General features: G+C 46.7%; 1 protein-coding gene across 1 annotated transcript; it reads right to left on the bottom strand.

Annotated features, from left to right (window-relative positions):
• Positions 1 to 67: 67 nt before the first annotated feature.
• scn1laa (sodium channel, voltage-gated, type I-like, alpha) lies at positions 68 to 26,654 on the bottom strand. Its single transcript, XM_067259566.1, has 26 exons — positions 26,495 to 26,654; positions 21,746 to 22,059; positions 21,364 to 21,482; positions 21,069 to 21,158; positions 20,844 to 20,972; positions 20,173 to 20,264; positions 18,662 to 18,853; positions 17,889 to 17,952; positions 17,311 to 17,452; positions 15,679 to 15,885; positions 14,918 to 15,178; positions 12,400 to 12,532; positions 12,061 to 12,299; positions 11,777 to 11,950; positions 11,293 to 11,649; positions 10,632 to 11,132; positions 6,325 to 6,454; positions 5,969 to 6,123; positions 5,486 to 5,659; positions 5,176 to 5,298; positions 3,618 to 3,893; positions 3,444 to 3,497; positions 3,208 to 3,345; positions 3,017 to 3,121; positions 2,651 to 2,921; positions 68 to 2,565 (listed from the first exon to the last, which is right to left on the bottom strand). Exons 2-26 carry the CDS (start codon positions 22,004 to 22,006, stop codon positions 1,391 to 1,393), a joined length of 5,562 nt encoding a protein of 1,853 aa, XP_067115667.1. The 5' UTR covers positions 22,007 to 22,059; positions 26,495 to 26,654; the 3' UTR covers positions 68 to 1,390.
• Positions 26,655 to 27,954: the final 1,300 nt, after the last annotated feature.

The following is a 27,954-nucleotide window of genomic DNA, read 5'->3' as shown; positions in this document are numbered from 1 at the left end:
AGTCCTCAGGGGAGGAGCCACGGGGGAGTCCTCAGGGGGGGAGCCACGGAGGAGACCTCAGGGGGCGGAGCCACGTGGGAGTTCTCAGGGGGCAGCACAGTGTGAGCCAGGGGCACAGGGCAGGACTGAGACAGGGGGTGGGGTCTGGGCTGGGGCTGGGATCTGTGGGCTGGTCCTGGGATCTGTGGGCTGGGGTCTGGGATGGGGTCTGGGATGGGGTCTGGGCTGGGGCTGGGGTCTGGGCTGGGGGCTGGGGCTGGGGTCTGGGCTGGGTCGTGGGAGGCTGTCCAGAGCTGACCAGCAGGAACATGTTGAGCTGGTCATGTATAGCGTCCAAACGCAGAACCATGTGACCCACTCACGACCTTTCCTTGAACCACAGCTGAACTGCAATCCACTTCAGCTGTCTGTCGATCAGGTTTAGAGTCTGAGGCGTAGCACTGACCGACTGAATACCCACAGCCTCGCCAAGTACAGCAACCTCAGCGCTGGTTCCACGACTAAACACACACCAGGACTCGCCCGTGGTATCTGGGTTGAATCATAAGTTAGCGACACAACCAAGAGTGGCTACAAGAGTTTCTGATGAATGAATGACACGTGTGTGTGAGCACATTAGCACCCTCTGTGTGTGTGTTTTACTGTAGGCAGTGCAAAGTTACTGTTATAAAATATAGGAGTTCTGACTATGTGCTCTGACTAAGGAATGTCTAAGATTTGTGATGGTGTGAATAATGTGTGATGGTGACTCCAAGTCGTATTGAAGGTCAGTACTTCAGAAATCATTAAAGAAAGAGATGGACAGATCAACCATGGTGAATTATAACATGCATAATTATGGATAGGTTTCATGCAAGTACACGTCTATTTAACTGCAGCAGTTTCCTACTGCCATCGTGAGTGGTTGGGTGAAGACGACCAAAGACAAACGACTGTTTACAAAAATATCGAAAGCACAAGAACAACCTATGATCTTGGAAAAACAGAATGATCGTAAACGAGCTTCTGTAAGAAAGATCAGTTTGTAAAATGGCAGGAGAAGTGTATTGAAGACACTGGGTGCAGCACTAAAAGATCGAGCCGCAAATTAAGTGAAATACTTAATAATTTACTGATTGTCACAAAGCCTGAGAGACCCATGGCCCTGTTCAGAATGAGTGTCTTCTTTTTAAATACCAGAAAATACCAACTAAAAGTCAAAGGTCAGCCATGACAGCCTGAGAACTTCCTGAGTCTTCACTCCAGGCACCAACATGTAACTCTGAACTCAAGCATTGTCTATTTGGCATAGATATCCACACCAATGAAGGACGTCCACTCCACACATTGGCCACCTTCAAAGGCATTTGGTCATTTAAAGGCTATGTTGCATCTTTCCCCACAACCCGCTCTACTTTTCGTCTTCCTTCCCATCTTTGCCTGCGACCTCCTGCTCGGTTTTGTCTTTCTCATATTTGTCAGTGTCTTGTTTGGTCACGCTGTCGTAGGAAGGGGGAGATGCCGTGGAGGGCGGCGTGGCCGTCTTGTCCGAAGTCGACGTCTCGTTTAGCCTCTCGATGACGAGGTCCTCCGTGTCTGCCAGGGTCTCCTGACTCCTGGACACGTTGGAGGCTCTTTGAACAGTGCATCGGTGGATGTAGTGTCTGGCAGCCCTCTGGATGACGATGGCCGACATGTCCTCCTGCTTGCGTCGCAGCGTGGTGGTGATGGGCTCGTAGGACACCTTGGAGGGGTTGGATGCCATGAAGCGCTCCTCCATCTGCCCGCGGAGCATGTCCATCTCTCCGCCCTCGCCCAGGACGCGCTTGGTGAAGGCGAACAGGATGTCCAGGCAGTGGATCCTCTCGCCGCTCACCATGGGCAGGTCCATGGAGATCAGCTGGATCTTGTTGGGCTTCGCTATGCGCAGCGGAGGGTCCAGGGCGTCCGCGAAGTCCGACAGCTTGTCGTACTCCACAAACTGGGTGGCGCGCGGGTCAAACTTCTCCCACACCTCGTAGAACATCTCAAAGTCGTCCTCGCTGAGGGGCTCGGCGCTCTCCTCGGTCGCCACGCTGAAGTTCTCCAGGATGACGGCGATGTACATGTTGACCACGATGAGGAAACAGATGATGACGTAGCTGACGAAGAAGATGATCCCAACCGCGGGGTTTCCACAGTCGCCCTTGTAGGGGGTCCCAGGGTGCTCGCTTTTCTTGTCACAGTCGTCAGTGTTGAGCATGGGTGCCAGCAGGCTGTCCCAGCCCCCCGACGTGGTGATTTGGAACAAACAGATCAAGCTATTGCCAAGCGTCTCAAAGTTGAACATGTCGTCGATCCCGGCCTGCTTCTTGACGTACGCAAAGTTCGACATGCCAAAGATGGCGTAGATGAACATGACTAAAAACAGCAGGAGACCAATGTTGAACAAGGCAGGAAGTGACATCATCAAGGCAAACAGGAGCGTGCGTATTCCCTTGGCACCCTTGATGAGGCGGAGGATGCGGCCGATCCGGGCCAATCGGATGACTCGGAATAAAGTTGGCGAAACAAACAACTTTTCAAACACATTCGAGAGAAACATGCCTGGGGAGGAAAAGAGAGAATTAATAACAGCAAAACAGGTGCAGCAAAACATTCCACTCCAAGAAAATACAGAGGTGGACCTTACCAATTACAGACATGATTACTACGATGAAGTCAAATACATTCCAACCAATGGTGAAGTAGTAATGGCGGAGAGAGATCATCTTTAACAAACACTCTCCCGAGAACAGGATGATGAAGACCATGTTAATCCAGTACAGAATATTTTCCATGTCTTCAGTCTGGTCGTCCGTCTCCACCATCATGGTGACCATGTTAAGGCAGATGAGAATCATGATGAAAATGTCAAAGCCTTGCTTTGTTGTGAAATCGAAGATGCATCCTTGAAACTTGTTCTGGAAGAGACCAAAAAAGGAATTTGTTCTAATTTGCAGGACACCGGAAAATAGAAACTGTGGAGAAACGAGTCGTGTCGGCCGTGTTGTCTTACGTTTGGCCTGGGGATGGGCTTCTGGGGCTTCTTGGAGCCCAGCTTCTTCATGGCGTTGTAGTACTTCTTCTGTTCCTCCGTCATGAAGATGTCCTGACCTCCAAAGTAAAGAGGAATAGACAACATTAAATCCCTGTCAACATGATTGCGTCTTTCGAGTTCTAGCGATAACTGCAAAATAAGATACTTATCTTCTTCTTTTGCTGGTTGAAGTTATCTATTATGACCCCAATGAAGAGGTTGAGCGTGAAGAAGGATCCAAAAATGATGAACACCACAAAGTACATGTACATGTACAGGTTGATCTCATAAACTGGTTGTTCATCCACCTGCAAGACAAGAATATCGCACTAGCATCCAGTGTACTGTCCACGTGTCTATCATCACAGGGGGGTCCCTTCACTATGTCAGTGAGGCGACCACTCACATTACGGGAGTCCACTGCTGCATACATGATGTCCATCCACCCTTTGTATGTAGCCTGTAAGAACATGAGAAGAAATGTTACAAAACAATGACGACACACTCAACGCACGGTACATCGTCGAAGACGTAGTGGAGATGAACGCTGGCTGTGCGGAGAGTCGGGACGCCTGCTCACCACTTGCAGCAGGGCTAGATATCCTGCGCCCACGTTATCAAAGTTGATCTTGACGTTCTTCCAGCTGGCGCCGCCGGCCGCGGCGTTGAGACAGGCGGTCTTGTTGGCGATCTCTTCCAGCTTGAAGCGGTAGTTGCTGGTGACGTTGACACAGTAGTGGTACTTCCCTGCGAACAGGTTGACCCCGATGATGCTGAATATGAGCCAGAAGATCAGACAGACCAGCAGCACGTTGAAGATGGAGGGGATGGCTCCCAGCAGAGCGTTCACCACCACCTGCACACACACACACACACACGGATGCACGCACACACATACACACACACAGGCGCACGTGCATGGATGCACACATACACACGCACCGACGCACGCACACAAGCGATAGCACAATCTCAGATTTAAGGTCATAGACGATATCACACTGGTTGAACAGTTTTGGATAACTGGCGATGCTTTAATTCTTCTTATCATGACAGCTTGTCTGTGACTGGTGATGGTGAGATTAGGAAAACACGAGAGAGTGAAGTGCTGAAATGGAAGTGTTCACATCAGTATGTGCCCCACACAAGTAGCACCAACGCCATAGCTCATTCACGATGACAACGACAACAGCCAGGAAAGAAGTTGGGAAAGAGTGAGGATAGAAGGGAGGGAGGGATTCTGTCTATGGAGACACTACGAGGTGTTTCACTGGGGTACTGTGTCAATTGTGTGTAAAAACAACAAAAAACGGAAAAGAACCTTGTGGAGGCAGGATGAAGTTTACTGTAAAATGAAAAACACACACATGAATAAAGAAAGAATAGATTCATGTTAAAGGCACCCAGCAAGCTACATCCACACATTGTACATCCATCTCAGGCCGGTGAAGTAGAGAGAAACCAGTCATGCAGATGGGAGAGTTCAGAGGCTACCACGTGAGGGGAGACCACCGTCACACCAGCAGAGGAAATCTAGACCACCACAACATGCAAGCCGGCTGATCGATAGTAGCTCCATTGATTTGAACAGACCAAAGCTTTCCCTCCCTAGTTACGTAAGCCTTCAAATTCTTAGATTGAACTTGTATTGCACAGCAACATTAGCTGGTACTGTGAGAGGATCCCAGCTGATGGCTACATTGAAATGAAGGATGTCACTTTTTTTTACTTTCGACTGTGTGGAACTAGTGTCATTTCTCTGATAATACTACCACTACATTCTAAACATATTATCATATTCATGAATCCCTTGACTGCTAATGGGGCATTTGCTACTGTATGTCATAATGATCTAATGTTAGAAAGCTCTACAAAAACACAATCAGCTGGAAAAGAGGGAATGGGAGAGGAAAGGTACCTGTGCTACACATACATGGAGTGATTCTGAATGTGTGCTGTCATCCTGTGCATTGTGCTGTGGCCCCGAGTTAGGAGACTGAGTGTCTGTCAGTGCTGGCTTCAGCAAGCCTTTTCCTGTCTCTCTGTGGTGGTGTGTACTGGGAGAGCGTGAGGCAGGGCGGGGGTGTGGGCGGGGGTGTGGGGGGCGGGGGTGTGGGCTCCTGGCGCTTCTCTCTCACCCTCATGCCCTCGAAGCGGGACAGCGCTCTCAGTGGCCGCAGAGCCCGTAACGTCCTCAGAGACTTGATGGCCCCCAGCTCAGCATAGCCCAGGGTGTTGGCCGCGAGGCTGACCAGGGAGACCTGGAACATGCCGGCACACACACACACACACACACACACACATCGACATCAGGGGGAGACAGACTGGCTGGCCTTGACTGTGTACAGAGACACATACATTCAGATTATCCATTTTAGCCTTAGTCTTAACAGTCAAGTTAACCAAATTTACTAGTCTGTATGTTAAAATGCCAATTCAGAATCTTACATCAACAATGAGGAAGTCCAACCAGCACCAGTAATTAGTGAAGTACTTTGCAAATCCATAAGCCACCCATTTCAGTAACATTTCTAGAATAAAAGTGTATGTGAAGATCTTGTCTGCAAACTCCAACAAAATCTTAATGGTCTTCATTTTCTCTATATAGATGTCTTCAAAGGCCTGGGCAAAAACACAAACAGATAGGGTCATTTGGGACAGTCCGTTTGCTGGCGGGCAAAATAGACAGATGTTAAGTTTGTCTTTCATTCAGGCATCTTGTAAATCAACAATATATGTTTTTTATGAATCAAACACAACAATATTAGATAGGTACTTGAAACCCAGCTATTATTACAGGTGCTTATCCAGAGCACTATGCGATGGTTACCACTAAGGACAAAAACCAACACAGCAGGTTTAAATCAGACCATCCATGTCAGATATTCTGAGCAGTTGAACACCTGGCCTTCCCAGAGCCCCCCTGCTCACCAGGGCCGAGCTGCTGAGCAGGATCATGAAGATGATGAACGTCTCAAACCAGTTGTGCTCCACGATCCTGAAGCAAGTCTTCCTCAGGGTCCACCACAGCTTCCACCTGCCCTCCTCCACGTTCACCTGGCAACAGTGGAACCTGCGGACGCAACCTGAAAACACACGTGATGTCACGGCGACTCAAGCGATCTCGACTCAAGCAAAACCTGCGATCGAGAGGCCGCAAGTTTAACCCCTCCATCACACCGCCTCCGAACGAGACAAGCGTCTGCTAAGATGACACCTACGCGCCGTTATCTTACACCTGCTGTAGCAGTGAAGTAAAGAGCGAGCGCTCTGGGCTGTAGTCTCACCGTCAGGGAAGCAGCCCTCAGGATCCAGGGACTCCTCTGGCTCCATGTCCACTGAGTCCCCCCCCTCACCCAGGCGCGGGATGTCCACGGTGCTGCCCTCAGACGAGCTGGGCTGGGAGTCAACCGGCATCTGCACAGGGAACCCAGTCAAACTGGTGTTAGCATTAGCACATAGCCTAGCTGGCATAGCTAGCCGTTAGCACATAGCCCAGGCAGAGCAAAGCTAGCCGTTAGCACATAGACCAGGCATGGCATAGCTAGCCAGGTGGGATGCTACATGCTGTAGTATCTCCCTAGGACCTGACCTAGCGGACTGAACCGTTGAGCTCACTGCTAGCGGTGTATCAGTTGTACAATTCTGTAATCACAGGGGGACTATCCTTATCCCAGCACTTCTGGGATAGGGACTCTAGCACTCCTATTAGGTGAAGTACTGTTTCATGCAGAGGCTATCAAAGGTACCTACAGGCTTAATATTTGAGACACATTTGAGGTGCTATGGGAGGCCAGACTTTTGATTGGCCATCACTGGGACATACTGTTGCATCTCCAGAAAGCCTGTAGGTAGAATTGATTGAGCTCAGGTCACACATCATGCACATGTTTCATCCAAGTCAGTCATCCACAAGAACATGTGTGTTCCCTTCCTTTCATGTGCTTTTTATTAGGGGTGCTCCGATCAGGATTTTTGGGGCCGATCACCGATCGCTAAAAGCAGTATCGGCCGATAGTGAGTACCAATCACCAATTAAGGGGTCTATTTGAAGCCTTATATTCATCATGTAGCATTATCTATTTTACTATTCTTAACAACAATGTATTTTAAGTATAAAAATGAAGAGATGATAAATTATCATGAATTCACAACAACTGTTTATTTAGTGGCAGGAAACATGTTTAACATATTCCACTGTCTTTCTTAGAGACGCTTTTTAGAGACGCAACATAAACCATAGCAGCCTATACTGGGTTATTGATAACTGCTTATAAATAAACAAATGCAACTATCCTGCCGAATAATAAATTACAAAAACAGAATAAACAAGAGTCTTTATAAATGTTTACTTTAGACTATAAAATCTGCCACATAAAAGGCCATAGTCAAAATATTGTTCCACATTTTTCTCTGCATTTAGGTAGGAGATAAAGGAGATAAAGGAGATAAAGGAGATAAAGGACTATGGGCAATAGGTCACAGAGGTCACAGCAAAAAAATTGTCTCTTTTGATCGGCCTTTACAGTGAGTACCGATCTGAGTATTTAAAATGATTATCGGCCGATAATAATCGGCGACCGATCGATCGGAGCACCCTTACTTTTTATACCAACATCTTGGTCTGAAGGAACTGCAGACCCAGTAACACAATACATTCTCATTCACATTAAAACACCTACATGTGCAGTCTCTGCACACGAGACAAGCCTGCGTCATTTCCAAACAGAGGATGTCGTCCACATTAGCTTAACAGCGGAGAAGAAGAGCTAAGCAGCTAACCAAGCCAGGCAGGGAGGAGACTGTCTGTGATCCAGAGCTATGTTCTAAGTATTCTGATCAGCCCTGGGGAGCTCACATAAAACACTTCCAGGTAAGCTAATGTAATAGCTTGGAGGAAACAATAAAATTATTTCTTATACGGTGTGTATGTACCAATTTGTGTATGTGCCAACTTTGATCACAAAGGTTGTGAGCATATCTGTCTTCCAGCTAACCTCAAAAGGTTTACCATGTGGTACTTTTTCAGACAGTTGAGGTTTTGATCGAGAACAAGATGTCGGTCTTGCTCCCTCAGTCGTGTGTGTGGGTTGGGCGTGTCGTCTAAAAGCCCTGGAAGTACAGAGGTTATGAATGCCTTGTTGGAGTGCTGCTGCCCTGGGCTGTCCTGGGACCAGCTAATGCAGAGTGAGGAATGATGGAAGCACGCTCTGATGAGACACTGTTAAGTGCTGTGAATCTAATAGAGAAGGATCTAGAAGGCCATCACTACTTTAAAAGGCCACTCATCCAGCAAGACTGCATGGAACTCTACCACCTCCAAATTACTTTCAATAATGGAAAGTAAAGATTTGTCCTTTTATGCATTCTATAATGAATGGTTTTAGGAGTAACCTCTTTATGCCATATAATATATAGCTTATAAAAAAAGACGAAAATGTCTACCAAGGTCAAATAGAATACAAATAATCTGATGTATGCTTATTTTGGCTATACTTTCATGGAAATTAAAATAGTACTGCATTACAAAAATTGATTTGTGCAACAAAAATATTTATTTTGAGACCTCATTTGGATTTTTATTTTAATACATGTCTGCTTTCATCATTCCATTATGAACAATATTTATAGATGAATATGCCATAATATATATTTGAACTGTGATCCAGTTTGCTTAAATAAAAGATGTCAATCCGTTTTGCAAAGCTCAAGGTCGATGCTGACTTTCCAGCCTTTGAGTCTTCACAAACCACACCCAAGTAAACTAATTAGGAAGGATGGTCTGATCTGAACATGGAGGTGATACTCATTCATAAATGTATTGCAACAACAACAAAAAACAACCTTTACAAAAAGTAAGGTTTCGCAACATCAAAACTGCTGCTTACTAGCAGAGTGGTGAGGAATTATGACCAAGCAGAGACAACAATAGGTGGGCAAAGCAAAAAAAATGGGGAAGTTGTGATGTTGTCTTATAGATGACATAGACGATCTCCATGGTGTTATGTACAAGAAAGTGGTCTTACAAGTGTCCTTACTGAAAACCCTGAGAGCCTCCGCAAAGAAGCTGGAATAACACACAGGGTTAAGCGTGGTGAGTCACACCCTACCACAAGTTACCAGAAAGTTCATTTGTCTGTAAATGAAACAAATGTTAGTAAAACATCCACACATCTAGCGACACACATTAGGTACCTAAGATGTACCTTCATCCACACATCTAGCGACACACATTAGGTACCTAAGATGTACCTTCATCCACACATCTAGCGACACACATTAGGTACCTAAGATGTACCTTCATCCACACATCTAGCGACACACATTAGGTACCTAAGATGTACCTTCATCCACACATCTAGCGACACACATTAGGTACCTAAGATGTACCTTCATCCACACATCTAGCGACACACATTAGGTACCTAAGATGTACCTTCATCCACACATCTAGCGACACACATTAGGTACCTAAGATGTACCTTCATCCACACATCTAGCGACACACATTAGGTACCTAAGATGTACCTTCATCCACACATCTAGCGACACACATTAGGTACCTAAGATGTACCTTCATTCACACATCTAGCGACACACATTAGGTACCTAAGATGTACCTTCATTCACACATCTAGCGACACACATTAGGTACCTAAGATGTACCTTCATTCATATGAATTCTAAACAACAAACGATGACTCGTATCACAAGGGCCAGAAAACACAACATGACATCATCACCATGACACCAGCTTACACACATTTCATAACTGGCAGCATGTGGTGAAATCCAGCCCTCTGAGTGGGCTGGAACTGGCCTCTCTGGGAGACGAGGCAGACCAGCTCCCTAAAGAGGAGGATGCAGATCTGGAGCACTCAGCCTTAAATGGCAAATAATGTAATCTGAAGACTGGTGTTTTCCTGTCTCTGTGGCCTCTCCTCGTTAAAGGGAGCGCCGGGTCTCCGGGGAAACGCCATGTCACATGCTCATACTTGGGTTGCCATGACTAACGTGGTAGGAGGAGGGGGGGGGGGGGCTGGGGGCTAGGGTGGGGGCTAAGTGCACCCGCGCTGCAATGGAACACTTATCCATAGCAACAGATACGTCTACACAGAACCACCACATCCAATGCTGGAATCAGGCTGTGTTGCTCACCAGATTAGTTTTCCACTGCAGGCTATGAGTGTTTATGTTTTTGCAACATTTTACAAAAAAGAAAAGAATATTTGAAGGTGACTTTATTGTGTATCGTATAAATAAATCTATGCTTTTAAATAACTATGTAGACGTCATGTGAAAGTGAATACAATCTTTCACCGAAAACAAATTGTACATTTGAGGAGCTCAGTGCTTTACCCTTGAAATTTTTTCTGAATTTGTTCTACATCCACCAAGCAATTATCACTTCAGAGGACAACAATGTTGGAGGTAAACACTCTCAAATCAGGTTTCATTAGCCAACTTCACATCTATGCGCACTCGCTCACTCGCTTTCTTACGTGCTGATTGAGGACATCGTCTCCCTATGTCCATTCCACAATAATTCCATATTTCAACACTTTAAAATACCAAACTAAGACAGCGTCCTCACCTCTTTGCTCCCCTCTGTGTCAGAGAAGTCGCTGCTGAAGTCTTCCGCGTTGAGGTTCTCAAAGTCCGACTCCCCCACAGCGATTGGCACAGTGATCGTCAGGCTGGCGTTCTGAAGGAAGGGCATGTAGTCGCTGTTACTGTTGACTATGTACTTCCCTCCGTTGTTGTCCACGCCGGTGGCAGTCCCATTGCCGTCCCTGGGGAAGGCCAGCTCCTTCAGGATCTCCACCGTGGTGTGGTTGGTTATGCAGTTGTGCTCCAGGGCTTTGTGGAGGTCGTCCAGAGGCTTGTCGTCTCCCTGGCTCCTCTTCTTCCTCCTCCTCTTCCTCAGGCAGACGCGGTGCACCGAGCGGCAGATCAGGGCCTTGGTGAAGTCGGCGGCGCGCTGGATCCGTCCGATGGCGATCTGGAGGTTGTTCATCTCGCTGTCCTCGTCCGTGGCCGCCAGGTTGTCAGCGCTGAAGGAGCTCAGTAGCAGCGCCAGGAACAAGTTCAGCACCTGGAGCGAGCAAACACACATGCACACGCACACACACACACGCACGCACACACACACGCACGCACACACACGTGCACACACGTGTTTCGTAAATGGCTAGTGAGGTAATTATGGCGACAACAGAAGGATGTCCAATGGAAGGCCACTGTTGCAGACGTACCACCAGGTTCCCGATGACCATGACCAGCATGAAGACGATCAGACACATGCCCTGGCCAGACACCTCCATGCAGTCCCACATGGTCTCGATCCACTCCCCGCACAGCACCCGGAACACGATCAGGAACGAGTGGAAGAAGTCGTTCATGTGCCAGCGAGGGAGCTCGCAGTCTTTGTTGATCTTACACTTGCAGTCTTTGTAGTTCTTCCCAAACAGCTGCATGCCCACCACGGCGAAGATGAACACGATGATGGCCAGGACGATCGTCAGGTTACCCAGGGCGCCCACCGAGTTCCCGATGATCTTGATCAGCATGTTGAGGGTGGGCCACGACTTGGCCAGCTTGAACACTCTGAGCTGAAGAAACGACATTGAGGAAACAGGTGAGACTCCACTGTCCACTGGAATCACATGTATGTACGTATGTAAATCCTAATGGATTGACTGGAACAGTAGGATAAGCAGTGGGATCTCCTTCTCGTACCAGCCTAAATGACCTGAGGACAGACATCCCAGGCACACTAGCCAAACCGAACTCCAGCAAGCTTATAGTGACTACAATGCCATCAAATATGTTCCATTTCTCTTGGAAATATTGATACGGGTCCATTGCGATGATTTTGAAGCACATCTCAGCCGAGAAGATGCCTGTGAACACCTGTGTGGAACGGGGGGGAAAATGAGTGAGAACTGAATTGCACTCTGCATTTATTAAGATTGGAACATTAGGAGGCAAAAGAACAAGCACAAAAGCCCTGGACTACTTGCCAGGTTCCCCGTAGAGAGCATGTTATTAAATGCTATGGAGGAAGGGTAATGCTCGATAGCCATGAACACCGTGTTGAGGACAATGCAGATGGTGATGGCCAGGTCTGTAAACGGGTCCATCACGATCAGGTTGACCAGCTTCTTGAACCTCAGCCATGCTGGGCAGCAGTCCCAGATCAGGAAGGTGCTGGAAAACTTGTACCAGCAAGGTGGGCATGTCTGTCTGGACTCTTCAAGCTCTGACACAAAACGAGCAGACACAATTCAAAAGACAACAATGTCTTTAATGTTACAGCCTTTTTTATTGGTTTAGATGTTTTGGGGACAATGTTCTCCTACCTTCCATGGTGTTGGTTATAATACTCGCCACACTCAGGGCTCTCTGTCTGGCCACAGGGTCTCCCAGGAAGTCCATGGGGGCCTGATAGGCTCCGCCCTCATCCCTCATGTACTCTGTGTCTGAGGTGGCGCCCTGCACACACATGTTCATGGGTTACAGGAAGTGACATCACTGGAGGAATCTGTTATCTACAGGAAACCAACAGAGAAGAATACAACTAGTATTGTCTATAAAAAACGACTACAGATGGGGATCAAAAGACAAATAACATGTTAAAATTAACATTACCAAGGGATTCAAAAACAAAATGACAATGTATAAAAAACAAGCAAAAGACAGTAAGTCAAAGAGAGTAAAAAAAGACAAATAAACCATGTGGAAGAGAAGGGAAAGGATCAGGTTCACGACAGTACAGACAGACAGCAGTACCACAGCACAGTCACAGCTGACGTCCACAGCACAGAGGTGGTGTAGCCAACCACAACACACAGCTCAGGCCCCAGGCCACGCCCACGCGTCCTTACATTGTCATCAGAAGTGACCATATCTACTGTCACCTCAGGCAGCAGCAAGCCTGCTGGGGACGAGGGAAGAGAAGCCCCGCCCACAAGGGACACCACCCCGTTGCGGTCCACGGAGCTGTGCTTCTTCCTCCCATTGGTCGACAGCAGGACATGTGACAGCAAGCTGTTCTGGCTCACGCTGCTGTAGCGACGGTCTGCCCGTCGGGGGACGAACAGAGAGCTCCGCCTACTGCCGTTGTCCTCCAACGTGCTGTTTTCGTCATCGGCAAAATGGTTGTCCGAGCCGCAACGTGCAGGGCGGCCCCTGAAGCTGAACACACTGGCCTGGCTGTTCCGTCTGGAGGAGAACACACTGGCCTGGCTGTTCCGTCTGGAGGAGAGTAGGGGGCCACGGACACTCAGGAAGGACTGGAGAGAAACACATTCCTCAGAGCCTGCTACAGAAACACACCAGTGCACCTCTGACAGAAACACACTAGTGTACCTCTGAGAGAAACACACCACTGTACCTCTGACAGAAACACACCAGTGTACCTCTGACAGAAACACACCAGTGTACCTTTGACAGAAACACACCAGTGTACCTCTGAGAGAAACACACCAGTGTACCTCTGACAGAAACACACTAGTGTACCTCTGAGAGAAACACACCACTGTACCTCTGGCAGAAACACACCAGTGTACCTCTGACAGAAACACACCAGTGCACCTCTGACAGAAACACACCAGTGCACCTCTGACAGAAACACACCAGTGTACCTCTGACAGAAACACACCAGTGTACCTCTGAGAGAAACACACCAGTGTACCTCTGACAGAAACACAGTGGTCGAGTTTGGGTAGAATGATCCCTATGCTCTTAAAAATGGAGATGAAGACGATCATGAAAATAATGATGAAGATGATGATTACGACGATGAAGATAACGATGATGATGTTAACGTTGCCGATAATGAAGATGATGATGAAGATGAAGCTAGCGGTGATGATGAAGATGAAGATGGCGGTGATGACGATGATGAAGATGGTGATGAAGATAGTGGTAATGATGAAGATGGCGGTGATGAAGATGGTAGTGATGAAGATGGCGGTGATGAAGATGGCGTGATGAAGATGGCGGTGATAAAGTTGGTGGTGATGAAGATGGCGGTGATGAAGATGAAGGTGATCAAGATGGCGGTGACAAAGTTGGTGGTGATGAAGATGAAGGTGACGGTGATGAAGATGATGAAGATGGCGGTGATTAAGATGGCGGTGATGAAGATGGCGTGATGAAGATGGCGGTGATCAAGATGGCCGTGATCAAGATGGCGGTGATAAAGTTGGTGGTGATGAAGATGAAGATGGCGGTGATGAAGATGAAGGTGATCAAGATGGCGGTGACAATGTTGGTGGTGATGAAGATGAAGATGGCGGTGATGAAGGTGACAAAGATGGCGGTGATGAAGATGAAGGTGACGAAGATGAAGATGGCTGAGTGGTTAGGGAATCGGTCTAGTAATCAGAAGGTTGCTAGTTCGATTCCCGGCTATGCAACCAAATGATGTTGTGTCCTTGGGCAAGGCACTTCACCCTACTTGCTTCGGGGAGAATGTCCCTGTACTTACTGTAAGTCGCTCTGGATAAGAGCGTCTGCTAAATGACTAAATGTAAATGTAAAATGGAGGTGATGAAGATGAAGATGGCGGTGATGAAGATGGTGGTGATCAAGATGGCGGTGATGAAGATGGCGGTGATGAAGATAGCGGCGATCAAGATCACGATGATGATGAAGGTGTTGACGCAGCAGGAGAAAACGCAGCGATGATCTCAAAACCCAAACCAACGGGGGAAACACAGGATGGACAGATGGGAGTCCAGAGGTACAAACATGAAGGTGGGGACGTTAATGCCAATGACCCAACGACCAAACATTCCAACACAAGCACCTGACTGGCAGACGGGGGCGGGGACGAGGAGGTGACTCAGGGATCAGAGAGAGCCTCAGTCTCACCTGCTGCGTAGTGGAACACCTCATGTCGTAGGAGAGCAGGTTGGCGTCCACAGAGAAGCGGAAGCGGTTCCTCTTGATGCTGTCCTCAGACTCGGATCGGTGGAACTTGCTGTCGGCTCTCTCCATCTCCGTCTTCTTCTTCTTGTGCCGGTTCCGGCGCTCCTTGGCGCTCTTGGAGCTGAGCCGGGACGCGGAGGACGACGTCTCGGTGAGCTCTCCTCTCTCACTGGACTCCCTCTCCGCTGCTGCTGCCACCACCGCCTGCAGCGGGCAACACACACACACGCAGACACGGTGAACACACACATGGTCATTAGGGGCAACAAACAGCAGAAACTGCAGTTTCCTCTCTCTCCTCTCTTCCTCTCTCTTCTCTCTCTATCTACTCTCTCTTCCATCTCTCTATAATTCAACTCAATTCAATGATGCTCTATTGGCATGAATGAATTAACATCAATGCCAAATCCCTATAAGATTAAACTAAATATATGAATTACTTAAAAATAATTTTTACAATAATTATAACAAGTAATTTTCATAACTCTCCTCTCTCTCTCCTCCCTCCCTCTCTCTCTCCCCCCCTCTCTCTCCCCTCTCTATCTCCCCTGCTCTCTCCTCTCTCCAGGGGAGAGGGCAGGCGGCAGGGCCGGTGTGTACCTGCTCTCTCCTCTCTCCAGGGGAGAGGGCAGGCGGCAGGGCCGGTGTGTACCTGCTCTCTCCTCTCTCCAGGGGAGAGGGCAGGCGGCAGGGCCGGTGTGTACCTGGGCGTCCTCCTGCTGTCTCCTCAGCTGTTCCAGGATGGCCTGGAACTCCTCCTCCTTCTGCAGGGCCTCCTCGATGGTGGCCTGGTTCTGCTCGTCGTACGCCATGGCCACCACGGCCAGGATCAGGTTCACCAGGTAGAACGAGCCCAGGAAGATGACCAGCACGAAGAACATCATGTAGGGCTTCCCTGAGGCCCGGAGAGTCTGTGGTGTGTGTGTGTGTGTGTGTATGTGTGTGTGTGTGTGTGTGTGTGGGGGGGGGGGGGTCGGGGGGGGAGGGGGGGGGAGAAGGGTAGGGGTCAGAATGATGTCAGTGAGTGAGCATGGGTGAAAACAACCTAAAGTCCTGATGTGTTAATTGGGGTTATTGGTTTGATTCATGTAACTGTTTAATAACAGATTAATAACTGACTGACTGAACAGAATACATTCCCAGAGCACCTTGGTCCCACCAGTTCCTCAAAACTGTGTACCCAAAGAGGGTTGAGACAGGAAATAATAATATAATCAAATTATTAAAAAAACACGTGATCCTGTCCACTCGGACCATGTCAAACCTGATCTGGGAGTTTTCTCCACTATTGTTTGTTTAATGCATTAAGACCATAATGCCTTCCTTCCCTCTATTTAGGAGACAGTCATCAATCTGCTGTAAAGGTCATTCATCCTGTGTTTACCTGTATCAGCACCTGAACCTTCCCTCTTGCCCTGGACCAACATGCACCTGCACTCCATACAACAGCTTGTTTGAACAGCAAACAGACAATGCCCTCTGATATTTCTACGTATAGACAATGGTAAATAACTGAAATCAGTATTGATTTTCAAGGATGTCCACTTTTGGACACAGCCCAAAAAAACCTCTTTTGTGTTTAGTTTAGTTTTCAGGAGGGAAAGGGGTGGGGTTTAGGTTGAGGAGAAAACGCTAAGAGCCTCTCATGATGTGACTCATCAGGTTTTCCCAGCGTTCCCTGCAGCGGTGTGTAACAAGTGCGGAGTTCCCACAGCTGCAACCAGTAACAGAGGACCAGAGGGAGAACCCAGCGGACTAAGTCTGTCCCGTCAGAGGGAGAACCCAGCGACTAAGTCTGTCCCGTCAGAGGGAGAACCCAGCGACTAAGTCTGTCCCGTCAGAGATACCCAGGAGCTTCACTGCACACACAGTGTCTGGCACCTAAGTCTCTCACTACTGTACTGACAACACAAGAGACCTGGAGAGAAACCGTGGCTGATTTCAATCAAAGCCATGTTCCACGCACTGATGCTCGGCTGGGAGATTTCATCAAATTAAACCACAAAAGATTCATGTCACTACCAACCTTCCTACAAGGTGGAGAATGTTCACATTTCAAGCTTAGTATTTTGTGACTGTGTGTTTGTGTGTGTGCCTGTGTACATATGTCTGTGAGTGTATGTGTGTGCATGTGTACTGTGTGTGTGAGAGTTTGTGTCTGTGAGTGTATGTGTGTGCATGTGTACTGTATGTGTGTGTGTGTGAGTATGCATGCCAGTGTTTGCGTTATAGTGTGTGTTGGCGCCTGTGTTTAAGCGTGTTGGCGCAGACATGTTTGCGAGTGCACGTGTGTGTCGGAGAACAACTAGGTAAGCCCCTGAGTACCGCAGGCCGACCTGCTGGTAGAGGTTCTCCCAGTAGTCCTGAGTCATCAGTCTGAACAGAGCCAGGAAGGCCCAGAGGAACGTGTCAAAGCTGGTGTATCCGTAGTCTGGGTTCCGGCCCGCTTTGACGCAGAAGTACCCCTCTGGACACTGCCTACAACAGAGGAGAAGCCTGTGAAACTCAAACACCGTTGAGTGAAATGAAATGAGACACCTTCATTCACAGTACTGTGTATGGGTGACTGTCAGGATGAATCACTGAGAAACAGACTAACGCTGTCGACAGGTTTATTTTCAAATGTGGGTGGGACCATCTTTTAAATAACTGAGGGTGTGGCCGGTAAATATTACTTTCTTGATAAAAAGTGGAGAGGACAGATTTGAAGTTTTCGAAATTTCCCCCGTGTATAATGAAACTTACGTCCCGGTACACACAAACTTACATCCCGGTACACACACATTCATTCAAGTGTCTGAAGCTGTAACACACGCATATAACGCACATACACAGGCACACACAATAATTAACTGGCCACAGACACACAAAATATGATATTCTGATAACCAGATAAATGTAGGCTGGATCTTACCCAGCTTCTGTGCCATTTCCACAGAGCAAGGGGTCCTTTTTACCTGGGATGATGTAATAATTTACTAAAGGGAGAAGAACAGTACACAGAAAGTCAAGTAAATGATTTAGCAACTTGGCAACTTTATACTTAGGTCACATTAACCACCATGTAACTACAAATCAATATCCACAGTAAAAACTGTATAGGAACCTAGGAACTGCTATGTAATTCAATGGTATCAAGTGTTTGGTGTAGATAAGTTATTAATAAAGAATAAGAAGGCACAGTTTGGGTGGGGGGGTATACAGGGTAAGGGGATGTTTTAAAGGGACAGTTCAAGATATATTTGACCAAAACTAGATCAATGTGCACTTTCCCCTGAAAAGCACAACCACCCCGATACCAAGTTTCACTTGTGTAATAACTTAAATGCAACTACATTGTAGTTCCTACAGGCATTGCTGTGTCATCACTTGGTAGTGCAAGTACCCTCACAGCAGGTGTTCCCCACAACTTTATTTGGACTCAGAAGCCACACTGATGTCCCAGAAACACTGGCCCTTCCGTGGGAGTCAGGTGGCTGAGCGGTGAGGGAAGCGGGCTAGTAATCTGAAGGTTGCCAGTTCGATTCCCGGTCATGCCAACTGACGTTGTGTCCTTGGGCAAGGCACTTCACCCTACTTGCCTCGGGGGGAATGTCACTGTACTTACTGTAAGTCGCTCTGGATAAGAGCGTCTGCTAAATGACTAAATGTAAATGTAAATGACTGACACCAAGGGAAGCCACTCACATGGATCGTTGATGTGCTCGCTCCAGTTGAGGTGGGTGAGGCTGCTGTTCCGTACACACTTGTGTCTCAGATGGCCCATGAACAGCTGGAGGCCAATGAGAGCAAACACACTGAGGCAGAAGACTGTGAGGATCATCACGTCGGCGAGCTTCTTCACAGACTGGATCAGAGCTCCCACGATGGTCTTCAGACCTGCAGGACGCCACACACATCTGTCAGTGTCTGAAAGCAGTCCACGCGAGCAGGGAGTGTCAGCAGGATGATGTAGGGGGCACAGAAACACCACAGCATGAAGGTATACCAGCCAATGAGCTCAATCCATTATTGAGAAAAATATGTAATATGAATGTGTCTATGGAAGCAGCTCATATAATTGTGAAATTACTTTCAACCGGCTGCCAACACCGTTATATGAGCCCTGATAACCGTTGCTTTCCAAGGTTCCTTTAACAACCCTGAATCGGTCAGTGGGTTGACAATGAATGTGCTACTACAATTTTAATAGCGGTGAGTAGTCAATTGTACTGATGGACAGATTTGATACGTGTGTTGAAAACCTTACTTTGTTTACTTTAGTTTGGATCAATAAACTGACTAATGCAACAGGTTCAGTTGGGTTATGGCACACCCTCACTGGACTATCTTCACTCATTGTTCTGAATGAATGAAGATGTCCTTCAAGGAAAACATCAGCGTAGCACCTGGACACAGGCAGAGGACAAGACAGGCACTCCCCCGAACGGCAGGGAGAGAAGCAGGACTGGACAGCACACCACATGCACAGCAACGCAAGGTTCATCTCCATGCCAACTCAAATCTACCAGACCCCGTTGAAGGTCGCCAGGAGAAAAATACAAAAGAAATGAATAAAACAAAATGAACTTTCACGTCTAAAAAGCGAGAAATCGGTTCCATGGTGATTCCTGCTTGCTATGCCGGCAGCATGAGAGCAAACTAAAACCATGGGACCAAAACAGAAGCAGTGGGTGGAGCACTCCGGCCTGATGCTGATGGGGTGAACACCAGCCTGAGCGCTCCTGCCTGAGGCTGATGGGGTGAACACCAGCCTGAGCGCTCCTGCCTGAGGCTGATGGGGTGAACATCAGCCTGAGCGCTCCTGCCTGAGGCTGATGGGGTGAACACCAGCCTGAGCGCTCCTGCCTGAGGCTGATGGGGTGAACACCAGCCTGAGCGCTCCTGCCTGAGGCTGATGGGGTGAACACCAGCCTGAGCGCTCCTGCCTGAGGCTGATGGGGTGAACACCAGCCTGAGCAGCTGCCTCTCACCTGGGATGACCGATATCGTTTTCAGAGCGCGCAAAACCCTGAAGGTTCTCAGGGCTGAGACATTGCCCAGGTCCACAAACTCTGTCACATATCTGGAATAAGGGGGGGAGGGTCACATACAGGTGCCATGACAGGACGACAGCCAGCAGTCACGGGAAAGAGGAGAAGGAGGAGGAGGGGGGGGAACACAAGGGCTAGCTAGCACCTCAAGCAACCACTGCTTACCTGGGATAACTGAAATAGTTTTCAAAGCTCTCAGTACTCTGAAAGTGCGAAGAGCTGAAACATTGCCTAGCTTTACAAACTCAGTTACATACCTGCAGGGAATTACAATTCACAATTACAACAGAGTTTGTATAATTTCGAAAGACGAGGTACAGTACATATATTTACATTTAATATGGCCAAGGCCCTAACCCTTCACACAATCCACATGACTGGATAGAGGTCAGGTACATTTCACATGAGGACATTCAACACTAGAAACAGCTCAGGACTCTGTGCAACATGCCTCCCTCCATGATTATCCTGCTAATGCAGCTCATTAAAACATAAGGATTTAATCAAGAGGTGCTTGCAGGCTTCAAAACTATCATCTGCTACATCCATTATGCTCTCAATCTAGTTCCTTAGCGTCCTTTCATCAACACACAAACAAATGGTGGTCGAATCTGTATAAATGGCAGTAATGCACTCTTGACTAAAAGGTGTTAGTAAAAAAATGAGGACATTGTGGGTAGTAATGGATTTTGTTGTGGGAGGTTAACAGCCTTTGACAGAAGTCCTCCTTGCTCTAAACGGCACTATGAACAGAACCCATGAGTGCAAGAAGAAACACTTATATGCCATTTTGATAATTCATGTAAGTGAATTATGAGAGACAGTTTAATACTCACGCCATGACAATCACACAGAAGTCCAACCAGTTCCATGGATCTCTTAGAAATGTGAACTTCCCTATATAAAACCCTCGAGCCAGAATTTTAACTAACGATTCAAATGTATAAATCCCAGTGAATGTGTACCTGTTCAAAAGAAAGGTCACAAGTTAATGCACACACAACACTAAATACTGTATATCGATATGTGTGTGTATATTTTGGGGTACATGAAGGACTTACTCCACATTCTTGGCCCAGTCTGGGGGCTGGCTCAGGGCCATAAACCCACAGTTGGTCAGGATAGTGAGCATGATAATCATGCTGAACAATGTGAAGTCAGTTGTCAAGGAAACAGTCCAGACTGGCTGATTCGACATTGTTTACACGCGACACACGACCCGGACGGAGAACAGTTCACACAACGAGTCTCGCTTTGTTAGTTATCTTCAGTATGCAAACAGGAGATGGACGCAGGGACAGATTTCTTCTGACTCATGAATGTCAAACACTGTGTACTGTCTGAATGAAAGGATATGAATGTACCAAAATCTTAATTGATATTCTTCTAATAAGGTTGAAGGGGCTCAGGACACACAAGGCAGGACTGGCGTTGAAACGGAAGATGGTTTTTCCTCTGTTCAGGACTATGAAGGTCTGAAACAGAGAGTGGACAGACACACAGGTGTAAAGCGATCATTTAGTCACCTCAAACACACTCATGATTTTCCCAGTTGTGCAGCGCTACAACACCACCGAATCAGCCTGTGTGATTGGGCGCCGTGCTTCCAGAGCCCTGCAAACTGTCACCTGGGAACAAAGGCTTAGCGGGGATGACACCCAGCTGTATCACCTAGACAACAGCTTAGGCTGGCCCAAACAACAAAGAGAAACCCCCCCCCGGCTGAGGATCAACTCACTTTCTGATTGGTGTAGAAGGAGTCCAAGTCTTCCAGGGGTGTGGCCACCAGGCCGGGGGGGATGTCCCCGTAGATGAAGGGCAGCGGTTTCCCCGCCTCCAGATCGCTGTTGGGCCTGGGTCGCTCCTCATCATCGTTGCTCGCCTCCCCTCGGGGCTTCTTGGCTTTCTCCGCTGCGACCCGCCTCTCGATGGCCTGGAGGGACTCGCGGGAGAACGGATGGAAGCTGTCTGGTCCTGGCGGTACAAGCAGCTGTTCCATCTTTTCATTCTGCACGTTCAGAGGGAACGGAGAGCCTCCAGGACGAGAGAGGGCTGGGGACACCAGAGAGACAGGCGGGCCGGATTCAACACAGGCAGATTGGTTCGGTTGATAGGAGACTAATTAACTGCTTTAGCATTCAGCAAATTGGAAGGAGGCTCAAACAGTGGAACAGTACCCTAGAGGAAATGATCCCCTGTCATGAAGGCTGATGTGAGACAGTAAACAGATGTTTCTGCTTACAAAGGACCTGAATCTCAGATCTGGAGAAAAGTGTTGTTCTCGAGAAGCAACACTCAGAACGTGGAAACGACCCTTGACAAAACCCTCCACCAGTCCTCAAATCAATGTTCTGGGGCAGGTGTGAGCCAGGTATGAGGCAGGTGTGAGGCAGGTGAGGCCGTTAGATCAAGCACCTTGGGCGGATCTACTGGGACTGGAGACACGTCCACATGCTTATTACCACTGAATGATCTCATTGGAATAATCAATGCTATGTAATCAGGAGGACCAGATGACGACTTTTCCTTGAGAGTTTTCCTTGGTTCATCTTTCCCTGCTGACTGACAATAGATATGGCTATCAGGATCTGAGACTTATATATCAATATATATTCACGACATGTTTGAAAATTACAGATGTAAGTCAATGTGTCAGTATACTATACTGACACACTGACTCAATAACTTGAATGATAACTACATCTATATATATAGGGAGTCAGGTGGCTGAGCGGTTAGGGAAGTGGGCTTGTAATCAGTTCGATTCCCGGCCGTGCCAGATGACGTTGTGTCCTTGGGCAAGGCACTTCACCCTACTTGCCTCGGGGGAATGTCCCTGTACTTACTGTAAGTCGCTGTGGATAAGAGCGTCTGCTAAATGACTAAATGTAAATGTAATATATGTTTGCATGCATCTGTCACATTATGTATATATAATGAATATGTCTGTAATAATGCGAAGCCTATACTGATTATATTCACTGGCAGACATCTCACACACTAGCCAATCAGGGACAAGCACTGCTTGACAGACGGTGACAACACATAATTTTATAATGACATCACATATGAGACAACTGGAAAACTAATGTAGAAGTGCCCCTCTGTTTCAACATAACACAAGACGCACATGTTCAATGATCAACCCCAAATCAATCACCTTTTATGTGGAGCTCATTGAGGTAGATCCTCTACATGCAGTACTGCAAATGACAAGCGAGCCTGATCTACTAAAGGAGCCCAAGATGACTGTAAAGAATTGGTAGTCAGTGTCATGCACATTGCCTTGTGTCTACATATCTGTCTCCATGCAGTGAAGGATGACACTGATCATCGCTATCCACACCAGTGAGACAGCAGCTATGGTGATAAAGGGAGGCACACCAAGCTGCCACCTGCATTTTGAATGGAACAACCAATTCCCAATGAGAACTTCTTGATCTTTGGGAGTCTAAATTCGAAGGATTTGATTAGTATATTCCAGAGATGCAAGAGTCTGACTGAACAGGTGTAAAAGGCAGAGATACAGTGAAGGTTTCAGCTATATTTCTACATGTTTGACACAGTCATAGGTTTTGATATGTTAAATGTTAATGTTAGTATTTTAACTCCACCTTCCTTTAACCTTCAGTAAAGCTTACCTGGGGATTGATGGACACCTGAACACAAGCCCCAGCTTTTAATTAACTCAGTGTCTTCAGACAGAAGATGCAGGCTGACTCAGGCAGGCTGACTCTGGGATAACTCAAAGTAGCTTTAACTTTCCTTCCTCTAGATGCAGCGAGGCTGGCCTCTCCTTTCCTTCCTCTAGATGCAGAGAGGCTGGCCTCTCCTTTCCTTCCTCTAGATGCAGCGAGGCTGGCCTCTCCTTTCCTTCCTCTAGATGCAGAGAGGCTGGCCTCTCCTTTCCTTCCTCTAGATGCAGAGAGGCTGGCCTCTCCTTTCCTTCCTCTAGATGCAGCGAGGCTGGCCTCTCCTTTCCTTCCTCTAGATGCAGAGAGGCTGGCCTCTCCTTTCCTTCCTCTAGATGCAGTGAGGCTGGCCTCTCCTTTCCTTCCTCTAGATGCAGAGAGGCTGGCCTCTCCTTTCCTTCCTCTAGATGCAGAGAGGCTGGCCTCTCCTTTCCTTCCTCTAGATGCAGCGAGGCTGGCCTCTCCTTTCCTTCCTCTAGATGCAGAGAGGCTGGCCTCTCCTTTCCTTCCTCTAGATGCAGAGAGGCTGGCCTCTCCTTTACCACATCATCTTCTGCCTTCCTTTAGCTTTTGTGTATACTGTAAGAAAACATTCTAGCTCTGTGTCACAAACTAGCTCCAACATGAAACCAGAATCAGTCATAGTTCTCCCAGCAGATCTGTTATAAACTATACCCATGGGCTATTATGACAGATCTGCAGGTCTAGAAAGTTGGCCAACTCTGTTTAGTTTTCAAAGCTAGAGAATATTGACAGTGAGGATATTACTGGTACAAATAGCCAACTCACAATATTTAGAACTTCAGGCTGTATTGGTAGCTGACCCAAATTGGCAACCGGCTCATTTGTTTCCCCCTGGTACCCAACATGTCAGCCTGTTGTCTGTGTCACCCATCACACGTATTGGCTCTGACCTCAGAGAAGCTTTCACCTCCTCCTGTTGCCCCACACACTCGTCACAGAAAGAACTGAATGAATATGAAAAATACTATTTGTAGTAATATAACGTGTTCAAACAATAGAACAATGGAGATGAATACTGACATAACCTTGGTCTTCAAGCAGGTCCTTCACTTTCATAAAAACCATAGCTATTGACATCTTAGTCATATATGACCCATGAGTTTACCATAAGTGATGGTAGAGATGATCACACTCAATATAAACAATAACGTTATTAGGTTGAATAGAACAAGTCTTTAATCTAACATGTTTGTCTGAAATGAATTGTATGGCCGACTGACCAGCCATGGAACGATCCTCAATGGACGAGTTGGAGCAGTGCTGTCCAGGGTTCTGAAATGCCCCCAGTTTCAGTCTTGACAAAAATGCATTTACTAATTGCTCTAAAAATATAGCAGAAGAACATAGGCTAACAATAACAATAGAAAAGCAGAAAGGTGCGAACCAGATTCTCACAACAACATCCTTATGTTATCTCATAAGGTTTCATTGGCGGAACTTCTGTCCCACGCGCCTGTGGTAGGCTATGGAAGGTGTGATTCAGAGACGGGATTTTATTAACTAATAACACAAATGTGGACACAACTTCAGGAAGTATGCTATATACTCTGCAGGATTGAAAAATAATGTTAAAAAACTATAGCTTTGAAATGCCAATGTTGTCATGACGATGTGGAAAGGCTATCTCTGCAGCAACCATTCCGTATAATGATCGTTAACTAGGCTATATTCCTGTGAACAACCACCAACACAGTCAATAAACACCATGTTGACATGCGGCAATGACAGTTTGGACAATAAGTGATTCATCCAAAGCATTTGTCCTGATTAGATCATTAGTAAAAAGATAAAAATAGATCGTCTGAAACATCGAGAGACCCTATAACATATTCTTTGCACACCAGATCACAAATACATTTACCAGGTTACTTTATTATGAAATAGATGAAATAACCGTGGACTATTAGGAGGAGAATTCCGTTTTTCTATAAACCTGTCTTTATCAAAGCAATTTTGCCACCATGCCCTACGTTTCTATGATGCCATTTCGCCGGAGGACGGACCAACTCTGAAATTCGCTTTTTGCATTCACGTGTTCTCCTATTCCAAAACTACAGCACTCACAACCACTTGCTTGCATCACGCCTAGAAAAAAAAAATGTAGTGATCGGAGAAGTGTGATGCGCTTAGGGCGTCGGCAAATTTTTTTTTGTCCTGATCCTTTGAATATGCTATGATATTCTAATGATAAGGTATTCAAATAAAACAAATCCAATATATATCAGCGTACTGGCCCACCGCACGTATTTACTGGCTAATGGTGTGTCCAGTAGCATGGCGTAATATACACTTAGTCTAATGTACATTTGACTTCATTCGGAAGCATTATCACTGGAAATAATAATATGTGTAACTCGATTCCTAAAGCCTATTTGTTTGTTATCATAGAAGGCTTATTATGTAGTCCTTGTGTTTGGCTGTCATGGTCTCAAGTGCCAAAGTTTAGGCCTCGTGTTTCTTTTACTTGAAGGGAATTCTGCCCACCTATGAGGTTTACTCAAAAGTTTTCAACAGCTGTAAATTATTTTTTAAATATTATCTACAGTTTATATAACTGCTTACTATGCCACAAGCTCCTAAAACAACCCCCCAACGTGTTTCCACAATGTTTAACCCCTTTGACATTTTTGACGCATCCCTTTGTGAAGAAGAGCAAAGCAATTAGATTACCTTCAGAAAGATGAACTTGGTTTCGCAAAATTGTTCAACAAATGCAACATCCTTTCATCCTTCCAGAATCGTTGGAAACATCTTCGCCACAGGAAACTCACCATTAGTTTTTCTTTCTGGTCAGGTAAAGAATCCGACAACAATTCCCAGACAGGCTACGCCTTCATTCAGCTTTATCTTGTCCAAAATGAAGATTGAAGAATAGTCGTGGATCTGCAATTGAGTTATTTGTCATTTCCCCACGATTATAAAAGTATTCTTTCCAAGCGATCACAATAAATCGTAGACCATTATCAATTCGCTGTCACTTTCGCCCGTAGCACGTCGTTTCTGCTGCGCTTCCGGTTGTTTCTGGGTACCAATGACAGCAGAGATTCTAGAATGAGAATGCGCGTGTTGTCAAAATATCATTTGTTTTCTGGGAAGAGATGAGTGATACAATTTAAATATACATCAGATAATTCCTCAATGTGGTTGAAACGAATGCGTTTTTTGTAATGGTAGGTTAGGATGCAGATAGGCTACTGTACACATATCGACCCCTTGAGCTTCATAAAACTAATACAATACTCGTCCATTAGGCATGTTATTCTTGTACTGGGAGAAGACCCACTAATAACTACTAAACATTACCGCATTAGCGCCCACGGCAGTTGTAGATTGATAATATAGTTATATATAGATAATCAATATCGTTTTTAATTGATAGGAAGGAAATACTCCAAAATCTCAATCTCCGAATGACAGACTGACATGCTGTTGCCCTAATACTCTAATCAGACATTCGATTCTGTTGTCCACCTACAGGCTGCCAGCAGAATTCACACTTGTTGACTTCCATGATGTTTCACTCCTACAATATGCCTACCCAGTGCGAAGTGACGTTTTAAGGGATTCTGTTTCTGCAGTTTATCTACATTTTGCAGTCATCTCTCATTTGTCTTCCAAAAGAACGTGATTACACTTCCACCATGCCTCCTCATTCTTCTGAAACATGTGTGCTTGGTGTGTCATGTCTGTGTGTGTGGCAGCTTTGAAAGAGCTCCCTGGGTTAAGAACTTTCATTGGTACAAGACAGTAGCCCAAATCCAGGGCTAGACCAATGCTACCACTGGCAGTCACTTTCAGTCACTAGAGCTGAGTTCCAGGTCTGAATACAAAGACAAGAAGACAAGTTTATCTGTGACTAATATCAAACGTTTTCCCAGTACAATCTTATTCGGGCCCTGTGCTGGGCTTCTGCTGCTAACACTGTGCTTGACTTTCCACTGACCCAGCATGTGAATCCTCCGCCCTACTCGGACTCGCCCAGGAAGGTGTAGAGGCCACGCTGCTCTGTGATGGAGTACACCGTTGTGATCTGGACTGAGCCAATGCAAGGGTTAGGCTATAGACTGTGTTGTATGAGGGGCCGTTTAGGAAATAAACTGAAATAAACCGTTTCTGTGAGGACTGTCCTTACCCAAACACATATGAAATGCATTCACATGTGAAATGTTCACACACGCATTCATACTACTAAAAACTCACATCCACATACGTTAAATGCTCGCATCATGTG

This window comes from Osmerus mordax, chromosome 2 (genome assembly GCF_038355195.1).
Source record: "Osmerus mordax isolate fOsmMor3 chromosome 2, fOsmMor3.pri, whole genome shotgun sequence".
NCBI classification, from domain to species: Eukaryota; Metazoa; Chordata; class Actinopteri; order Osmeriformes; family Osmeridae; genus Osmerus; species Osmerus mordax.
The sequence above is the reverse complement of the archived record's forward strand: the minus strand, read 5'-3'. Positions and strand labels throughout refer to the sequence as shown.

Bases quoted from the DNA above. Each gene is read 5' to 3' on its own strand.
- scn1laa (XM_067259566.1), bottom strand. From the start codon at position 22,006: ATGGAACAGCTGCTTGTACCGCCAGGACCAGACAGCTTCCATCCGTTC. The intron at 15,179-15,678 runs GTACACACCGGC...TGCCCGCTGCAG, and splicing joins GACAGCAGGAGGACGCCCAG to GCGGTGGTGGCAGCAGCAGC. The intron at 2,922-3,016 runs GTAAGACAACAC...GGTCTCTTCCAG, and splicing joins AGCCCATCCCCAGGCCAAAC to AACAAGTTTCAAGGATGCAT.